This window comes from Platichthys flesus, chromosome 16 (assembly GCF_949316205.1).
Source record: "Platichthys flesus chromosome 16, fPlaFle2.1, whole genome shotgun sequence".
In the NCBI taxonomy this organism is placed as follows: Eukaryota; Metazoa; Chordata; class Actinopteri; order Pleuronectiformes; family Pleuronectidae; genus Platichthys; species Platichthys flesus.
The window spans coordinates 1,044,744-1,061,595 of NC_084960.1; the positions used below are offsets into that span (position 1 = coordinate 1,044,744).

At 47.6% G+C, this 16,852-nt stretch overlaps 3 protein-coding genes across 3 annotated transcripts; 1 reads left to right on the top strand and 2 right to left on the bottom strand.

Moving 5' to 3' along the window:
• Positions 1 to 590: 590 nt before the first annotated feature.
• On the bottom strand, positions 591 to 6,302 carry LOC133971290 (26S proteasome non-ATPase regulatory subunit 11). The gene is made up of 13 exons (XM_062408582.1): positions 6,137 to 6,302; positions 5,470 to 5,571; positions 4,838 to 5,034; positions 4,338 to 4,395; positions 4,053 to 4,247; positions 3,817 to 3,961; positions 3,573 to 3,633; positions 3,274 to 3,336; positions 3,037 to 3,162; positions 2,925 to 2,960; positions 2,775 to 2,826; positions 2,469 to 2,612; positions 591 to 2,250 (listed from the first exon to the last, which is right to left on the bottom strand). Exons 1-12 carry the CDS (start codon positions 6,225 to 6,227, stop codon positions 2,470 to 2,472), a joined length of 1,269 nt encoding a protein of 422 aa, XP_062264566.1. The 5' UTR covers positions 6,228 to 6,302; the 3' UTR covers positions 591 to 2,250; position 2,469.
• Positions 6,303 to 7,629: 1,327 nt separating this feature from the next.
• rpain (RPA interacting protein) lies at positions 7,630 to 10,284 on the bottom strand. The gene is made up of 7 exons (XM_062409076.1): positions 10,099 to 10,284; positions 9,764 to 9,955; positions 9,085 to 9,157; positions 8,717 to 8,828; positions 8,442 to 8,505; positions 8,070 to 8,210; positions 7,630 to 7,766 (listed from the first exon to the last, which is right to left on the bottom strand). Exons 1-7 carry the CDS (start codon positions 10,174 to 10,176, stop codon positions 7,737 to 7,739), a joined length of 690 nt encoding a protein of 229 aa, XP_062265060.1. The 5' UTR covers positions 10,177 to 10,284; the 3' UTR covers positions 7,630 to 7,736.
• Positions 10,285 to 11,035: 751 nt separating this feature from the next.
• Positions 11,036 to 16,285, top strand: LOC133971417 (cyclin-dependent kinase 5 activator 1-like). Its single transcript, XM_062408754.1, has 3 exons — positions 11,036 to 11,487; positions 12,657 to 13,268; positions 13,368 to 16,285. Exons 2-3 carry the CDS (start codon positions 12,771 to 12,773, stop codon positions 13,857 to 13,859), a joined length of 990 nt encoding a protein of 329 aa, XP_062264738.1. The 5' UTR covers positions 11,036 to 11,487; positions 12,657 to 12,770; the 3' UTR covers positions 13,860 to 16,285.
• Positions 16,286 to 16,852: the final 567 nt, after the last annotated feature.

Genomic DNA, 16,852 nt, shown 5'->3' on the forward strand with positions numbered 1-16,852 from the left:
AAAAAAAGGCTTTGGCTTCTTTACATGTGTTGACACTGGGAAGAGGAGCAGCCCCTTGGGAAACCCCGCAGGCAGGTCCAGGGGTATAAATCACAGCAGAAACACAAGTGATGAAACACGAGCAGCAACTTTCTCACTGCGAAGTAAAGTTTCTTTATCCCAGAAAAGAAAGAGAAACTCGTCTCATTTAAAGTTTTGAATAGTTCACCTCAGTTAAATGATATCTGGCCACCAGGTGTCACTGCAGAGCCTCTCTGGCGTGGCGACTTCTTCAAGGAACTTGTTTTTATTTCTTGATATCCTATATTTGTTATTTTTGCTTGTGTAATATTGTGAGCATTGCTATAAGAGAATCTGTGACCCAAGCATTTCATGACCTGACTGGGCCAGAGATGTTAGAACCCCCCCCCCCCCCCCCCCCCCCCCCCAGGTGCGATCAGGCAGTGGGGAACCAGCCTTTGTGTTTAAAAGAACAAAACACACACTGATGCTCAACACAACTGATGACATGTCCCTGACACACACACACACGAGATGTTCACCATCTTCTCAGTTTAAAAGAAAGCACAGTTCAAGCGTTGCAGCGAAACTCAAGAGCACATTTTGTCTTTTTTAATCAAAGTGTTACTTCAGTTAAAATGACTGTACAATGATTTTACATGAAGCCTCAGCCGAACACCGAGCCCTGCCTGGTTGGTAAGCAGGTCTGGAGTCAGAGGCAGCCGAGGAACAAGAGACATGAAATAAAGTTCTCATCATTTCAGAGGACCACGTTAACAAGCAGATGAAACCTCATCTGCAGGATCCTCCAATCAAACCCGTTACAGTTTTCATTTCATTATTTTTATTAGCGTTTGTCTTTCTCGGTCATATACGGTAAACCCTCGAGTCTTTTTCAAAATGTTGTTCCCAGATATGTACAGCTTGATTTTTTTTCTTCAGCGAAACTCGGCCTCTTCTGCATCTCACATCAAAGAGTTCCATCTGCAGTCACGGCTCCAGCGTCAAAAAGCACTTTGTGACTCAGAGCTCCCGCTGGCGAGGTTCACTGTTCAGTAACGCATTACAAAAGAAACGGAAAAGACGGACTATGATCAGGCCTGGGATGTTGGCAACTGGTATATACAAACAGGAAGTGGGAGGGCAGGTGTGTGGAGAGCCCAGTGTGTCGATCATCCCCTCACTGTGGTCCCAGAGCGGGGGGGTAGAAGAGAAAGTTCCCTGTAGGGTCCATAAATCCCAGAATGCCTTGTGGCTGAGTCCGACCAGTCAGAGGGGAGTCAGGTGAGAGAGAGGAGGTGAGGGCGGGGGGGAATCTGAATTTCAACATTCACTCTCAGGGTCGGACAGAAAAGGTCGGATCCGGAGAGGGACAGACGGACCCCCCCCCGCCCTGACATGGTCCTGAGAGATCGATCACAGATGTTCAGTTGGTTTCATTTCCCTGATCTGAGTGAATGAATTCATAAATCTCTTCTGTTCCAGAACCGAATGATGCTGTTTGACCAGGTGTGACATCAAAGTGTGTGTTTGTGTGTGTGTGTGTTAGAAAGAGAAGTAGAAAGCAGATTGTTTACTCACTTACAGCAAAGACTCCGAACCAGAACCAGTTACATGATATGTTATGACGAGTCATGATTGAGAGAAGCTAATCACTAAGAGGGCGTGGTCTCACGTGGTCGGGGATCTGAACTCTGCGCTGACCAGGTGTGATCGGATCCCTCAGGTCGGATGTTCACAAACGAATCAGAGCAAGCAGGGCTTCTTTTTTTGTTTACAATATATGTAAGTTTAAGTACGTTATAAGTTTTTCTTTATTGTTATTTTACAAGATTCCCTGATGGCCAGTGCAGAGAGAAACAGGGGGGGGGGGTGGTCCAGTTTTACATACAGTACAAACCAGTGGTGGGAGAAGGGGGCGCAGTGCCTGGGTTTGTCCAGAGGGGGGAGCACTTGGTGCCAGATCAACCCCAATCAGATTGGAAGGAAGTGACAGTGACAGGGAGGAGGGGGGCGAGCAGAGGACTGGGGGGGGGGGGCTTTAGGGGGGGGGGGTCGGGGACTGTGTGCCCCCCCGACACGTTGTTGATCGGTTGGTTGGTCTTCAGGTGGTCAGCTGGTTTACTTGCTTGCTGGATTGTTGAGTGTTTGTTCTCTCCTCGTTCTCTTCCCCCCCCCCCCCTCCCGGGTTGAAGTGAGCGATCCACAGACTCCTGATTGGTCCACGTCACTCCGGACACCTCGCTCTCTCTGGGGGGGGGGGGGGGGGGGGGGCAAAGGACAGTGAACACAGATCTTACAGGAACAAGTTCATTTTCTTTTACCAAACTTTAACAAATTGTTTAAAAGGATAAAACAGTTATTTAATATCAGTAGTATGAATTTAGTAGCAGCGTTGAGTCGTGATATATTTTGGGGTATATCACGACATTATATATATTTCATATATATATAATGAACACACAGACCTTATGTGAGCTTCTTGGCTTTGTTGTAGAGCGAGTCCACCACTTTGCTCATGTTGTGAATGGTCTCCAGCGCCGCCTCGTACGTCTTGTCCACAACTGGCTCGGCGAAGACGATCAGGACGCCCTCGCCTTGGTCCAAAATACCTGTCAGGTCCAATGGAGCGGGACGGAGGGAGAAACGTGTTTAGAGGACAATCAGTGATCCACCTTCATTCAGTTTACCTTAGAGGTGATAAAGCATTTTGGACTTTAACTTTCATCTGAACACCAGTTATCTGTCAAACAGTGAAATACAGAAAAGCTTACCGTGAAACTTCTCATCTAGAATCATCTGTGACAGTTTCCTCTCCACGTCTCCCTGTAAGTCAGACACATCCAGACGGTTTCTCACTGTGGAAACCTCGCAATTTAAAGTGTCTCATGAAAACGTAAATATGAAAGAAAACACAAACATACCTCTGATAGTTTGATGAGGGAGGAAATGTGTGCGATCTGTTAGAGACAAACACAAGGTTCAAACTGCTCCTCCCATCCTGGAGAAGTTCTGCACCTGAGTGACCCGACTTACCTGGACCCTGGAGAACGGTTCAATGACCCTGATGAGATTCTTCTCCAGCAGGTTGTCGTACAGCGTGGTGAGGTGGTTGCTGATGATGGGGTCATCACTCAGCTCAGGTTTGTACTCTGTAAGAGCCTGAGGGAAGGGGGGGGGGAGGGTCAGATGTTAATCACAGGTGAGGGGAGAGCACTTTCCTTCTCAGTTCTGTTACACTACAACATGCGGCATCGAACTCGAGACACAAACCTTTTCAAAGTCTGCGAGCGACCGGTTCTTGCTGGCTTGAGCCACACACTTCATAGAGTCCGTCTGTGGGAGGAGGAGCACAGAGGGTTAGAGGCTGCATGGAAGTGGCTCACTGGTCAAAAACCCACTAACTCCCATTAACACCTGGCTTTTATCTGACGTTCAGAACACTCAGACAATGAGGTTTGAATCCAACACTACATTCCAGTAGTTACAGGTGGTTATTGTCTCCGGTCAGCATTTTAGTGTCAACGGGGGAGAGATTGAGTTATATAAGAATTCAAGTGTCGGGGAACTACCTCTCTGCCAGAGTGCCGGAGAGCGAGCTTGCCGCTGATGAGGCCTTGGACGTCGTCTGGCCTGAAACAGAAAGAACAAACACCTCTGTGAGTTTTCCAGAAATGTTCCAGAGCAACAGACTCCAACACGTCGGGCATGTCTGAGAGCAGCTTCACAGAAAAATGCTGACTGGTTCCAACGCAGTCTGTCCTGCACTATCATCGGCTTCTGTGGGTAAAGAAATCCTCATATATCAGCACTTACAAGTTGAGCATGATTTTGCAGAGCAGCATGTATTTGATGGCTATGATGGCTCGGGGGCTGTCGATGGAGTCGTAGCCCTCAAAGGCCTCGTAGAAGTAGGAGTAAGCCGTCTTCCAGTCTTTCTCCTCCGCTGCGTGAATAATCCCTGAAAACACAAACAGAGTAAACATCCGGTTAACAGGATCTTCAGCATGGTCTGATTAGCTTATTAACTCTGCATGTAGCACAGGCTGTACCTGACTGCATGTCTAAAGCTGCTTGTAGTTTGGGTGGGCAGTAGATGGCGTTGGCGGTTGTCCTGGCGGAGGTGAGGGCGGCTCGGGCCTTGGGAAGGTTACTGAGGGCGTGGTACGTCTTACTCTCCTGCAGCTGAACCTCCACCAGCAAGGCCTTGTCGTCCATCTTCTTCAGCTCCTGCAGCAACTGGGTGCCTGGAGAGAGAGAGAGAGGTTTTCAGATGGTCCCATCAGACAAACTTCCTTAATTGTGAGAAGTGAACGTGATGTAGCGTGAAGCCTCACCGAGTGTTAGTGCTTCCTGGTAGCACTTAGTGTCGAAATACAGCGAAATGAGCCGACCCTGAGGACAGAAGAAAACAAACACAATGTCAGACCTGTGTTTACAACTTGCTTTGTTTATCCAGATTATATTTTGCTCTTCACTTTAAAGTTTCTACGAAGTTCAGTGTAGGAAACCTGAATGTCACACACACCGAAAGGAAACTGCTAACTCTCAAGGATCAATTATCAACTTGCTGAGAGTCAATAACTCGCGGCCACAAAATCCCAGTTAACTTGAAAAAGCTATTGAACAGATTTAACGGCTGGAATAAGACAAAGCCGGTGGGAACCTCAGCAGGAGGGATCACGGACTTTTGTTTTGAAGCTGCTGGAACCGGGAAAACAAACACTGCAGGTGAACCAGCTGGACAAGTCGACCCAAGTCTGGATGTGGCCTGTCAGCTCGGGTTGGGAAAGACCATCGAGATCAAGCATCTTAGTGAAGCCTCGTTAAGTCTCACCTCCAGCGCCTGTCGGAGGAAGGTCCTCTTCTCAGTCTTGGCCCACTCTATGCACTCCAGGCAGAGCTCCACCTCCTGACCTGTGGCGGCCTCCATGTCCAGGAAGAGGTCAAGCAGGGAGCGGACCAGCCGGGCTGCCTTGGCCTTGGAGATGGTGTTGAGGAAGGGGCGTACATACTTGAGCAGGCCCCCCAGTTCTGAGAGGAGGAAGAGGAAGAGGAAGAAGAGGGATGACTTACAAACAGCTTGTGGTCAATCTGCTTCTATGGCTGGTGAATGCAGAGTTTGTATGTTTATTAAAAAGAGTTTGCACAGATGAAAAAACTACTAATTTAAAAATGTTTTCAAAATCCATTGGTCTCTTTTGTAATTAATTACAGAATATTAGAGTCAGGATCTCAGTGATGGGGCTCATGTGAACACGGTGGTTGTGTGTGTGAACACGGTGGTAGTTGTGTGTGAACACGGTGATTGTGTGTGTGAACACGGTGATTGTGTGTGTGAACACGGTGATTGTGTGTGTGAACACGGTGATTGTGTGTGTGAACACGGTGATTGTGTGTGTGAACACGGTGATTGTGTGTGAACACGGTGGTTGTGTGTGAACGTGTGAACACGGTGGTTGTGTTTACCCGCAGCTTGTCCCGTCTTGGCCAGCAGGGCCCCCAGCTCCAGGATGCTCTGCTCTTTAACACGCACTGCTTCCTCATCACTCTCCTGGATGTCCCGTTTCACTGCACAGACACACACACAGTGATGTAATTAAACACACATAAACATGAATCACACAAACAGAGAGATAGCTGTGCCCCCCCCCCCCCCCCCTCCCCTCCTGTGTGTGGCCAGGACGTGAAGCTCGCTCGGGCTGGATGCTAACCAGCTGTGGAACCCCTGGACTGCCACACACAGTGACAGCTCCGTGTTGGAGCCTCAGCTGCGACACAGACAACCCGCCGCTCCACGGGTTGACGCGGGGAAGCAGCCGGGGACCGGAGGGAGCTCGCTCGGCCTCATGTTCACACCCAGGGCGAGATGCTACCGCGAAGCCGCTGTCAGCCGAGCCGCTGTTAAATGAATGAGCGTGGGAAGCTAGCGTTAGCTTCACCCGGGAGCTAGCCGGTGTGCTGCTAGCCGGCTAGCAGGCTGCTGCTGACTCACTGTGTAAAAGCAGGGAGACGGCCAGCACTGGGCTAGCTTAGCTTAGCTGCTAACGCGGCTAGTGGAGCTGGTGCTCTCGTCCCTCGGTGAACAACGCTTCTGAGCCGGATGTGAGCGCCGGTCCCCGGGTGTTGTATTTACCTATTGAGTGTAGGATGTCGATGGACGCGTCCCGGTCTGTCCCCAGAAGAGACTGGGCTCTCTGAAACTCAGCCACCGCCGCGGCTGCCATCTTTCCTCTGCCCCGCTGGGTTCCGGTCAGCAGCAGTGGCGCCTCCTACTGGTGATGCCGGCCTCCTGCACCACCTCCTCCTCCTCTTCTTCTTCTTCTTCTTCTTCTTCTTCTTCTTCTTCTCCTTCTTCTTCTTCTTCTTCCTCTCATTATGATGCAGGTTCAAACTCATTCGGGATAAAACCTTGATTTTGAATAAATAACCTGATGTTTTAACTCAGCACTTTATTACCAGATATTTAAAATTCAAGCCCTGTATCAACGGATGAAATATTGATAGTCAAAAATGCCCTGAAACTTTTCTATGGTTGATGCTCATTGAATAAAACTATTATTTTATAAATTAATTTTACTTCTGCAGCACTGTTGTTGGTGTTTCTTCTTTTTCTCTCACAGTGATGTCAACTTTGATACGTGATTTCTGCCTTAAAGTATTTGTAAGTCATTTTTTTTATAAACAAAAACTAAATAAAACCATCAAATATGGACATTTGCCAAAATTCTGTCCTAGACTCCAGTGTTTTTTAGAAACCTGAATATATCCTGCAGCACCTATTATAATAAAGGTATTTAATCAACACCTTTCATAAAATACAGCTCAAAGTGCTTTACAAAAACATCAAATACATGAAGTTGGATGGATGGATGCTTGTTAAACCACTGAGACCTCAGTAATATTCATCTTATACTTCGTGATAAATTGTTTCTGTAGATGTTTTTTTTTTATGTCTCTCTTATTGTGGAAAGACAAAGAATAAATGATCCACTGTTTCCTGCTGATTACAACTGTCCCATCGGTCTGTTCATTATCTTCATGCTGCCGCTTAAACCTTTAGAACCAACCCTCTTTCTGACTATCACCTCTTCCTCTGGTGCTTCTCATTTCACCCACTTTCTTTTGAATACTATACTACCTTTCTTCTGTCCCGTCTTTCCTGCCAACCCCCCCCCCCCCTTCAGTCCTGATTTGATTGCACTTTCGATCTCAGCCTTCCTATAATTAACTGCCACATCTACGTCTCTTTTCCTTATAGTTCATGTTGCATATTTATCAGCAAGTTTATCTCCTTCCACCCGGCTGTGGGCAGGAATCCATACTAACTTGATTTTAATCCCTGTTCTCTTTATTACTTATACAGTATCTCTAAATTATGTCTTGATTTGTGATGTTTTCAGGGGCACTGCTGGAATCTTGACAAATCACTACTTTACTTGTTTTTAATCATCACTTTGAAGTTTTGGTTGCACATGCAATAGTGAGTCAATGGAGGACTATCACCTCCCTATGGGTCCCAGCACAGTGGGTCATCTTGGGGAATGAGAGATCAGACAAAACGGTGAAGGCTTCACAGGTTGTTGGTGCAGCAGCATATAGGGCACAAGAAGGAAAAACTACTCCATATTAAATATTAAAATTAGATTTTATTTCACAAAATATACAGAGTGCAAAAAACTCAAAAATCATATCCCACGAGTCGAGTCACTCATGATCGTTGTGTCCGCTCGCTCTCACAGAACGATGGACAGGTAGTCACAGCCCTGAAAGTAGAGGAAACAAGGAACTTGTGAAGAGCGTCATTAAACAAAAGAGAGTATCAATTTCACCACAACTGAAAATGAACCTAAATGTGAAATGTGTCTCAGGAGAAGGTCAGCAGTTTAATGCATGTCTGAAAACAGTCCCCGTCATTCAAACGAAAAGAATAAAGTGTGATTTGTCACACAACAAAGTAAACAATAGAGCATCAACATGGAGCCACAGATGTTTTTACAGCGTCACACAATATGTATGGTCTCATCACACCGGCCTGTAGACAGCCTGGAAGTGAGTGAGCAGCGTACCTGGCAGCTGATCATCAGGTTTGGGGAGCTGTCTATGTTTGGAGCGACAAAGAAAACCGGGTTGTGGAGACAATCCTCCGTGTGCTCCGACACCCTGGACTCCAGCAGATGGCGCAGGACATCTGGAGTGATGTCTCGTGTCTGAAGACAAGAGGACCAACAGTGCAGCACTTTAGTTGAGGTCAATATTCACCAATGTAACTGAACCCTGGGACTTTTGTCAATGTACAACTTGTTCTGTCAGATTTTCCATAGTGAACATTGTTTCAGGAGGTAAACAGAGACGTGTTGATGGGAAATTGGGGAAGGAGCAGTTGTGTGTAAAAACCAAAAGGAGCTCATTTGAATAGGATAAGATTTGAACACACAAACCTTAGTGTTGATGTACAGTCCACAGGAGCAGGAGATGAAATGACTGTTGATATTTAAGTTGTTCCTTCAAGAAACAAGAAGCACTTAAAATTAGATTTAGTTTAGCAACAGCTTCATATGGTCAAACTTAATGCATTTATAATTTATATCAGTCTCCATTTACAAAGATCATTAATTAAAAAAAAAAGTTATTTGTAGTTATTCCACATAGATGTGAACATGACAAACTATTTGTGTCTGTAAATGTCTGTCAAGGAAGCAAGTCCTGGACTCACATGTGACAAATGGGACAAATAATGTTCTCTTCATCCATCCCCTCCACGACCGACGATATGAACTGCTCCTCAGACTGCAGGTTCCTCTCATACTCCTCAATTATAGACATTTCTGAAGCACAAGGAGAAACACACAACAAAAAGCTCTCACTCTGTTTCATTTCCTTTTGCATCTCATGTCAGCTGAATTTACCACCATGTCAGGGATGTCACGATACTAGGATATGTCCATGATTCTCAATATCAAACTCGTTACAACAAAAAACAATAAATCCCATTTAAGTCAACACAAACAGAACAGTGTCCTGTAGGACATCAGGCATCACTCTGACTGTAAGACACCAGCCGAGAGGAAAGGACCCAGTTACCTTGAGACATGAGCTCCTGTTGGATTTCTTCCAGCACGGCCAGCTCATCGTACTCAGTCATGACACTGAACATCTGTTTAAAAGAAAAGGAGAACCACATTCACGACATTATAAAAACTAAAATAGATTGAGTGGATTTTAACAAAGCAGCTCAGCTACAAACTACAGATCAGCTCAAGGTCCACCTTCTCTCAGAAAAGGTTTTCCAGAAGTTTCCAGAGGATTCAAGATAGAAATTGGTCTTAAATGGTCATAATTTAACAGTATTTATCGATGCAGGGTTCATTATGTGACGTGATGAAGTGACTCAAAATTAGCCACGTCCAACACCTTTGTTATTACGTGAATTCTTAATTGACTTGTAGCATCAAAACAATCTGTTTTTACTTATTTCGTTTGCAGGCTGATAGATTATCTACACACGGCTGTGATGAACAGATCAAGTAGAGCAACAGCGTTCCAGGGAAAGAACAGAGTTGAGTCCCATGTTGATGACCAATTTCATTTAATGAATCTCAGTGAAGTGAAAGTCACTGAAACTTTAAACCTGTCCCATGTCAGTGAGGGAGAAGTTAGTAACTTGATGGAAGTATTAACATCACTGAGGAACATGTGGAGGTATCAGAGTGAGAGAAGCTGGAGTTCAGTGAGAAGGGGACACGGAGAGAAACAGACCGACCTCTGTCAGCCCCTGCGGCCGCAGCTGGAAGGGCATTCCCCGGGCCTCTGACTGCAGGACGCTCCACTCCTCCTCCATCACCTCCTGGACGATGATGGAGGCTCCGGAGCCGCCGCCCTGTGGGCCCTCTCCCGCCTGACGGTACCTGTCCAGCAGCCGGGAGCGGCTGTTCTTCAGCCGGTCCACACAGCGCTGCCGGAGCCGGGAGAGAAGAGGGAGAGCTCGGGGTTACACACAGGACCAGTGCTAGCGTACAGCAGCTAACACAGCTAACATAGCTAGCTAACAGCAGCTAACACAGCTAGCTAACACTAGCTAACAGATCCGTGTCTTACCTTGCGGAACGTCTCCTTCCATGGCGGAGTGGTTCCTTTATAAAGCGACCTGTGTCTGTGCTGCGCGTCCATCTTCATACAATACCCACTGACGGACTGACACAGACACTGACCCGGTCCAACAACCAGGCTAAAGTTAGAACGGCTTCCACAACCAAAACATCCCAGCTTTTAACCCCACGACCCGGAACTTAATGGAGCTGCCGCGAACTGCATGATGGGATGTGTAGTTCACTGTTGCCAAGTTCAACCATAAATGTATACATATTTTTTGTATTATACTCATATTTTTATATTCATATTAACCCTTTTATTAATATTAAATTAACATTTATGGAATGAAGTTTGATTGATTTCAGTGAATAAAATCAAGATGTCTGCTCATGCTGCAACAGTTCTGAAAAACTTTCACCAATCTCCTCTTCCTCCTCTGTCTCCCATTTCCTCCTCTTCCTCATCTCCCTCCTCTACATTCTATTCCTCCTCTATACCTCATCATCCTCTTCTTCTCCATTCACCTCCTCTACCTCCACTCCCTCGTCTTCCTCCTCCCCCTCTTCTACGTCCTCTTCTTCATTCACCTACTTCCCCTCCTCTTCATCCTCTATCTCTTCTGTCTTCTCTTCCTCCTCCATCTACTCTTCGTCATCAACCTCCTCTGCCTCCTCTCCCACCTCCACTGTTTCAGCACCTCGGACAGTGACCTCTCTGATTGGTGGACTCGCTCGCGGACCAATGGTTTCCGAGCTGAGCATCAGCAGCATCCCGGCCTCAGCCAATCAGAGAGCTCCGTATCTCTCCTGCATCCAACCCGAATAACTGCAGATGCCCGCATCTCTCTCTCTCTCTCCCTCTCTCTCTCTCTCTCTCTCTCTCTCTCTCTCTCTCTCTCTCTCTCTCTCTCTCTCTCGTTGAGGGTTTAAGCTCACATCTATTTTGGGATTTCATAGTGGCCATCTTTCCTCTCTCGATAAAGACCCGTGTTGTGTTGTGTGGTCCATGTTGTGTGTGTGCGGGAGGTCCGTCAGCTGTCACCTCTCCAGCAGCGGGACGTCAGAGATGGTCGCTTCTCGATGGAAGACACGTTTCCACGTCCAGGGGTGAATCCACATCTGGTTTGCATCTGTATTCCAACCGAGGAGCGGATGAAGATTTGAGGAAAGGGGCAGCCGCCGGGACTCAGACCCGTGAGCCTGCAGCTCTTCAGGGTTCGCATCCCTGCAGGGACCGATCCGCCTTAACAACCCGGACCCTGCGGGCTGCAGGCGGTGCGGGAACCAGCGACCTGCGGTGCCGGTGGAGGAGCCTCTCGTCGTTTTCACCGCATTTGCGCGTGAGGGAGCGAGGCGCGATAGATGGATTTGAAACGAAGAGCAGATTGATCAGAAGGTAAAAACACAAACCATCTTTCTTTATCCTCCGGTTCTATAAAAGATCAAACCCTGAACCTGCCGGTTTGTGGAGGAGGCCTCAGGAAATACTCAAATACCAAATGTGAGGCGCTTCTTTCCACATTGAGATGAGAATGTATTAAAATGGATCAGGCACGATTCCAGTCATCGTTTGGTTTGTGTGGAATATGCACGGTGTGTGTTTGAGTGTGTTTGTGAAGCTGCCTTATGTTGGGGGTGGGGGGGCGTTTTCCAGGCTTCCATTTTGAAGCTAAGATGGATGCTCGTGCTCACTTGTTTCTCATGGAGCCTCTGTGGCCTCATCTTGTTTCTTATATAACACATCAGGCTGCTGGTTTAACACCGAGGCCTCAGCAGCGTCCGGTGCTTCATGAGTCCGGAGACACGTTCACATCCTGGTTTCACATCAGGACTCGAAGGGGGATTCGATCCCAGCACGAGAGGAATTCATGCAGAGGAATTCTCACTGACAGACAGAGGAAGCTGCAGATGCTGTGTTTCGAACCCTGTTTAATAATTCATATTTGGGTTTAATATCTCTGAGATGAAGTCAGATGATAAAACAATTGGCTCTTTAGTTCATTTAATTAATCGCAAGCAAATAATAATGAATTTAAATGTTTTTTTATTCCTGATGGATGGAAGCCAGAAGAGGTTTAAGAAAATCACTTCTTTATTTTAGATTTTTGAGGTCTTGATCTCACTGATGTGTCCTGAGATAATGTCTGTTACGATTTTATGATTTTTCAAAATGAAAATGGACTCGAACCTCATTCAATAGAAACTTGTGGCTTTTGGTTTCCACCACACGTCTTGGTCTTCCTCTGGGAAAGCTCTGAAAAAGGGTTTTCAGTAGAAGAGAGATAATATCACGTATATATAATATTTGGATCAGTAATAAACATCGAGTTTCATTCATTCTGATTCATCGGCTGAGGAAGACAATGAACTGTGATGGAAGCAACTCTGTGTGAAGCTTCATTCTTTTCTCCAGCTGCCTCTCCCAGTTCAAACACAGGTTGTGTTAATGGATGGTTGGAAGTAAAAGTAAAATGTTTTCTATTGACTGTTTTCATTTTGCACTGTTTGCTAAATTCGTGTAACAAGTGGAAAGTCCTGACGCCGCTTCCTGTTCTGTGCTCACAGGTCCAACTTCCTGCTGAAGTGACATTTTGAAGATCTTTGTCTAGACCAATCAGAGAGCTTCCCCCGCTGCCCCCCCACTCCACCGTGTCCGCCCCCTAACCCTCACCAGGCACCATGGGTACAGTGTTGTCGCTGTCTCCCAGCTACCGGAAGGCGGCGCTGTTTGAGGACGGCCCGGCCACGGTCGGCCACTACACCGCCGTCCAGAACAGCAAGAACGCCAAGGACGCCGCCGCCGCCGCCAAGTCCCTCAAACGGCCGTCCATCATCAGCGTGCTGCCATGGAAGAGAATCGTGGCTGTGTCTGCAAAGAGGAAGGGCTCCAAGAAGCTCCAGTCCGAGGGCGGGGACGGGGGGAAGGGAAGCTCTCCGGACGGACACGCCACCTCAGCCTGCGACATCCTGCAGCTGAAGAAGTCTCAGTCCTGCGCCAACCTGTCATCGTACACGTCGGGCCAGGACCCGTCAGGCACCAGCACCACTACCTCCTCACACCTGCCCACCTCCAAGACCCTGGCCAACGTGGCTGTCGCTGCTAAGAAGAACTCCCTCACAGGCTCGGGGATCCAGCCGGCCACTGCAGTGGGAACCCCAAAACGTGTCATCGTCCAGGTACCAGCTGTCGTAGAAAGATCCATAAATTGGGATAATTTCAAACATGTCTCTTTCTTACCTTCTCTCCATCTCTTGTATTCCCTGTTCTCCACCCAGGCCTCCACCAGTGAACTGATGCGCAGCCTGGGTGAGTTCCTGTGCCGTCGGTGTTACCGACTCAAGCGTCTCTCCCCCACGGATCCGGTGCTGTGGCTGCGCAGCGTGGACCGCTCCCTCCTGCTGCAGGGCTGGCAGGACCAGGGCTTCATCACTCCGGCCAACGTGGTCTTCCTCTACATGCTGTGCCGCGACGTGGTCTCCTCAGAGGTGGCCTCGGAGCGCGAGCTGCAGGCCTCGCTGCTCACCTGCCTCTACCTGTCCTACTCCTACATGGGCAACGAGATCTCCTACCCACTGAAGCCCTTCCTGGTGGAGGCGGAGAAGGAGGCCTTCTGGGACCGCTGCCTGGAGATCATCAACCGCATGAGTGGCAAGATGCTCCAGATCAACACCGACCCGCACTACTTCACCCAGGTGTTCGCCGACCTGAAGAACGAGAGCAAGAAAGAGGAGGAGAAGACCAAACTCCTCATAGGCATCGACCGATAGGAAGGAGGCGGGAGGGGGGGAAGAGAGGATGGATAGAGAGAGGGATGGAGAGGAGAGGTTGAGGACTAGTGTAGAGAATCGTAGCGACACCTTGGAGTAGTGTTGTTGTCTGGCGTCTCTACTGGTTTGTGATTCACTGGTTTGTTACTCAGAGCAAAGAGCTTCTGGGATAGTGAGCCACAGGAACAGGGTCTTGGTTCTGGTCCCGTCTTCAGACGATCACAAGCTTCACAGCACAGATTCGATCTCTAGGTTTTCACAATGTAACTGACACACATTTGATCCACATCAGGCTTCATGATAACACCTGAACAGATTGGAGAAGCAGATCTTCATCGTCTGACCTGAACCTGGTCTGCTGAGATGAGACATGAAGTCTGATTCCTGTTGAAGTCCTGATTTGGTTTGGAAACGCCAGACAACACAGACTTACAGAACTAAGGGTGAACATTATTATAAATATAAGGAATATTGATATTGTGTGATAGCGTCCAGGCATTTTTGATTGCGTATTGAAAAATATGCATGAGGTCACCTCATATCTTCTTGCACATGACCACCTGCTTATTGCCAACTCCATTTCCCCCCGTCCCTTATTGTCCTGCCCGAGCTTATTGCACTCACCAACACTGGCTGCGAGACTTTAGGAGCATTAACTAATTCACCATAACCAGCCAGTATCTACCAGAACAAAACCAGTCTGCAAACTGGTCAGCAGACTGGACTGTGAAATTTACATCCTGATTAGGTGTAATCGTGCTGAAGCAGATTAATTGATTCGTTTTAGATCAAGTTTAGAACTCAAAGGGGAACATGTGGGTTTATCTGTGGATTAGGAGCTCCCTTCTTTGATCTAATCCCTTCACAGATTAATAATCATTGACCGAGCTCTGCTGACAGCTGTTTACTTTTACAAAAACATTAAGGGGAAATGCAATAGTGACCCCTCTAGGGAAAACAAGGAATTACTTCGTTCCCTCCTTTCCCCTGCACTTTGTCCTGTATTGGTGCTGAGGGAGGAGGAAGGAGGAAGGAAGGAAGGAGGAAGGAGGAAGGAGGAAGGTAGGAAGGAGGAAGGAGGAAGGAGGAAGGAGGAAGGTAGGAAGGAAGGAATAAGGTGCTTCATACTGTATGAATGACTGAGTCATGGAGGACATGGATCATCGAATCCGTCTGAACCAATCGCCACAAACCTCAGAATGACAGGAAATGGGATTAGATCCCAGATGTGTGAGTTCGGGGCAGATGTGACTTTTCTTCCAAAACAATGCTTCAATCCCCCCTCCCCCCCAGCAATCTCTCCTCCCCCCTCGCCACTCATTTGTCTCCTCATCCACCTGGACTGAGACAACTGGTCTGGTCTGGTGCCGTCCAGTCCAGACTGTCCCATGTCCACAGACTCTGAGGTCCACTGACCCGACAGCTTAATCTTCAGTTGTTTGATATGCATGTGTGCTTCTATAGGTTTCCTAGCATGCTGCTTTGTGTTGGGCACACTGCACCACATGTTCCAGAAGAGACTGAGCCTTCACTGGGCTGAACTGCTGGGAGCCCGACTCTGAGATGTGACACCCGCTCAGCTGAGGTGCAAGGGGGGGGGGGGGGTTACATTGGTCCTTTATCAAAATCCTCCTAACTCTTGATTCCGGCCGGCGTCCGGATCTAAAAGGTTCGTTCAAAACTAAATCCTTTAAAAAAACAAGCATTTCCAATTCTGACAGTTTCCTTTTAAACATCTGGAGCACATCAGAAACCCACAGCCTCCTGAATCAAGGCATCAAACCCAACACCTCAAGTCTAAAGTTAAAAAACACGACATCTCAAACGAAAAGGCCTGGTCCTGCTCCTCATGCACCAACAACACAACCTCCATGTTTAGAATCTGTGGAATCCCCCTGAACAGAGATTGTTTAGTGGGATCCAGCTGCTCCAGATGTTTCCTGAGAGGAGATCCCCTGCTGTGATGATGTCACATCTCTCCGTCTTTAATGTGGGGGAAGCTCTGCCTTCTCACAAGTGTGTGTGGGGGGGGGGGGGGGGGGGAAAGCTCTTGTGCCATATCGTCCCAAAGACTCGTGATTTCAAAAACAAGAACAAAGGAAACACAAAGAAACAGGAGCCGGCTCTCAAAGTGGTGAAACCAGAGAGACTCTCCTGAGGAACCTTCTCCCAGTGTCCTCGTATCAGGTGTCGACCAGAAGAGAGAGACTTTGTGTAGAGTGACGTTTAACGTGTGACGTGGAGTCGGGGGGGCAGAAGCCGGAGCGCTCAGCGTTGTGTTCTCCAGTTTCTTATTTTTGGTCGGATGTGAATATGAAGAATCAAAGTATTGGTGATTTTGAAAAGACGTGTAAAGGCTGAATGACGCCTGTTTGCTGGTGTCTCCACACGGGAGCTGGTTCCACTGGTTTGAGTTCAGATCACATGTAGCCAAATATGCACATGAAGAAAGAATCCATGGCAAACGAGCGTGTTCACACATGTGTCCTCAGAGCGGTTTCTGACAGGTTGAACAGTCGACCAGTAGCATTCCACCCAGTCCTCCCAGTCCTCCCAGTCCCAACACAACTGTTCAATAACACTTCTGTTTATCTTGTGCTGTAAGAGCCAAACTGTTGGATTTTGGGGTGAGAACACAAACCTCCCTGCAGGTTGAGATGCATTTAAAGGTGCTGTGTGTAATTGTAAGTTCAGCATCCAGCTGCGTCCTCTGAAGGATTCAAACTCTGAATCGGGGCCGAGCTCCTTATTCTCTGTATTTAGGTTCGTTTCTTATCAGTTTCCACCAGGAGACGCTGTAGCTCCAGTCTGTCCTGAGGAAGTAGCACCGATCAGGACACAACTGGTCTTTAAACACTTTTAGCGCTGAGGCTCTTGGCGAGCGACCATCACCACGCTGCAGAGAAAATTCACATAAAGCAACTTTAAAGGAGGAAAAGACATCGAGGGAAGTTTGTGGGGATGGAACCTAAATTCATCGTCCAGGAAGGAGG

Coding starts and splice junctions, on each gene's coding strand:
- LOC133971417 (XM_062408754.1), top strand. CDS start 12,771: ATGGGTACAGTGTTGTCGCTGTCTCCCAGCTACCGGAAGGCGGCGCTG. Junction 13,269..13,367: donor CAAAACGTGTCATCGTCCAG/GTACCAGCTGTC, acceptor TTCTCCACCCAG/GCCTCCACCAGTGAACTGAT.
- rpain (XM_062409076.1), bottom strand. CDS start 10,176: ATGAAGATGGACGCGCAGCACAGACACAGGTCGCTTTATAAAGGAACC. Junction 9,158..9,763: donor GGCCGCAGGGGCTGACAGAG/GTCGGTCTGTTT, acceptor TCTTTTAAACAG/ATGTTCAGTGTCATGACTGA. Junction 7,767..8,069: donor ACCTGATGATCAGCTGCCAG/GTACGCTGCTCA, acceptor CTCTACTTTCAG/GGCTGTGACTACCTGTCCAT.
- LOC133971290 (XM_062408582.1), bottom strand. CDS start 6,227: ATGGCAGCCGCGGCGGTGGCTGAGTTTCAGAGAGCCCAGTCTCTTCTG. Junction 5,572..6,136: donor CGACATCCTACACTCAATAG/GTAAATACAACA, acceptor GTGTCTGTGCAG/TGAAACGGGACATCCAGGAG. Junction 5,035..5,469: donor CAAGACGGGACAAGCTGCGG/GTAAACACAACC, acceptor TCCTCCTCTCAG/AACTGGGGGGCCTGCTCAAG.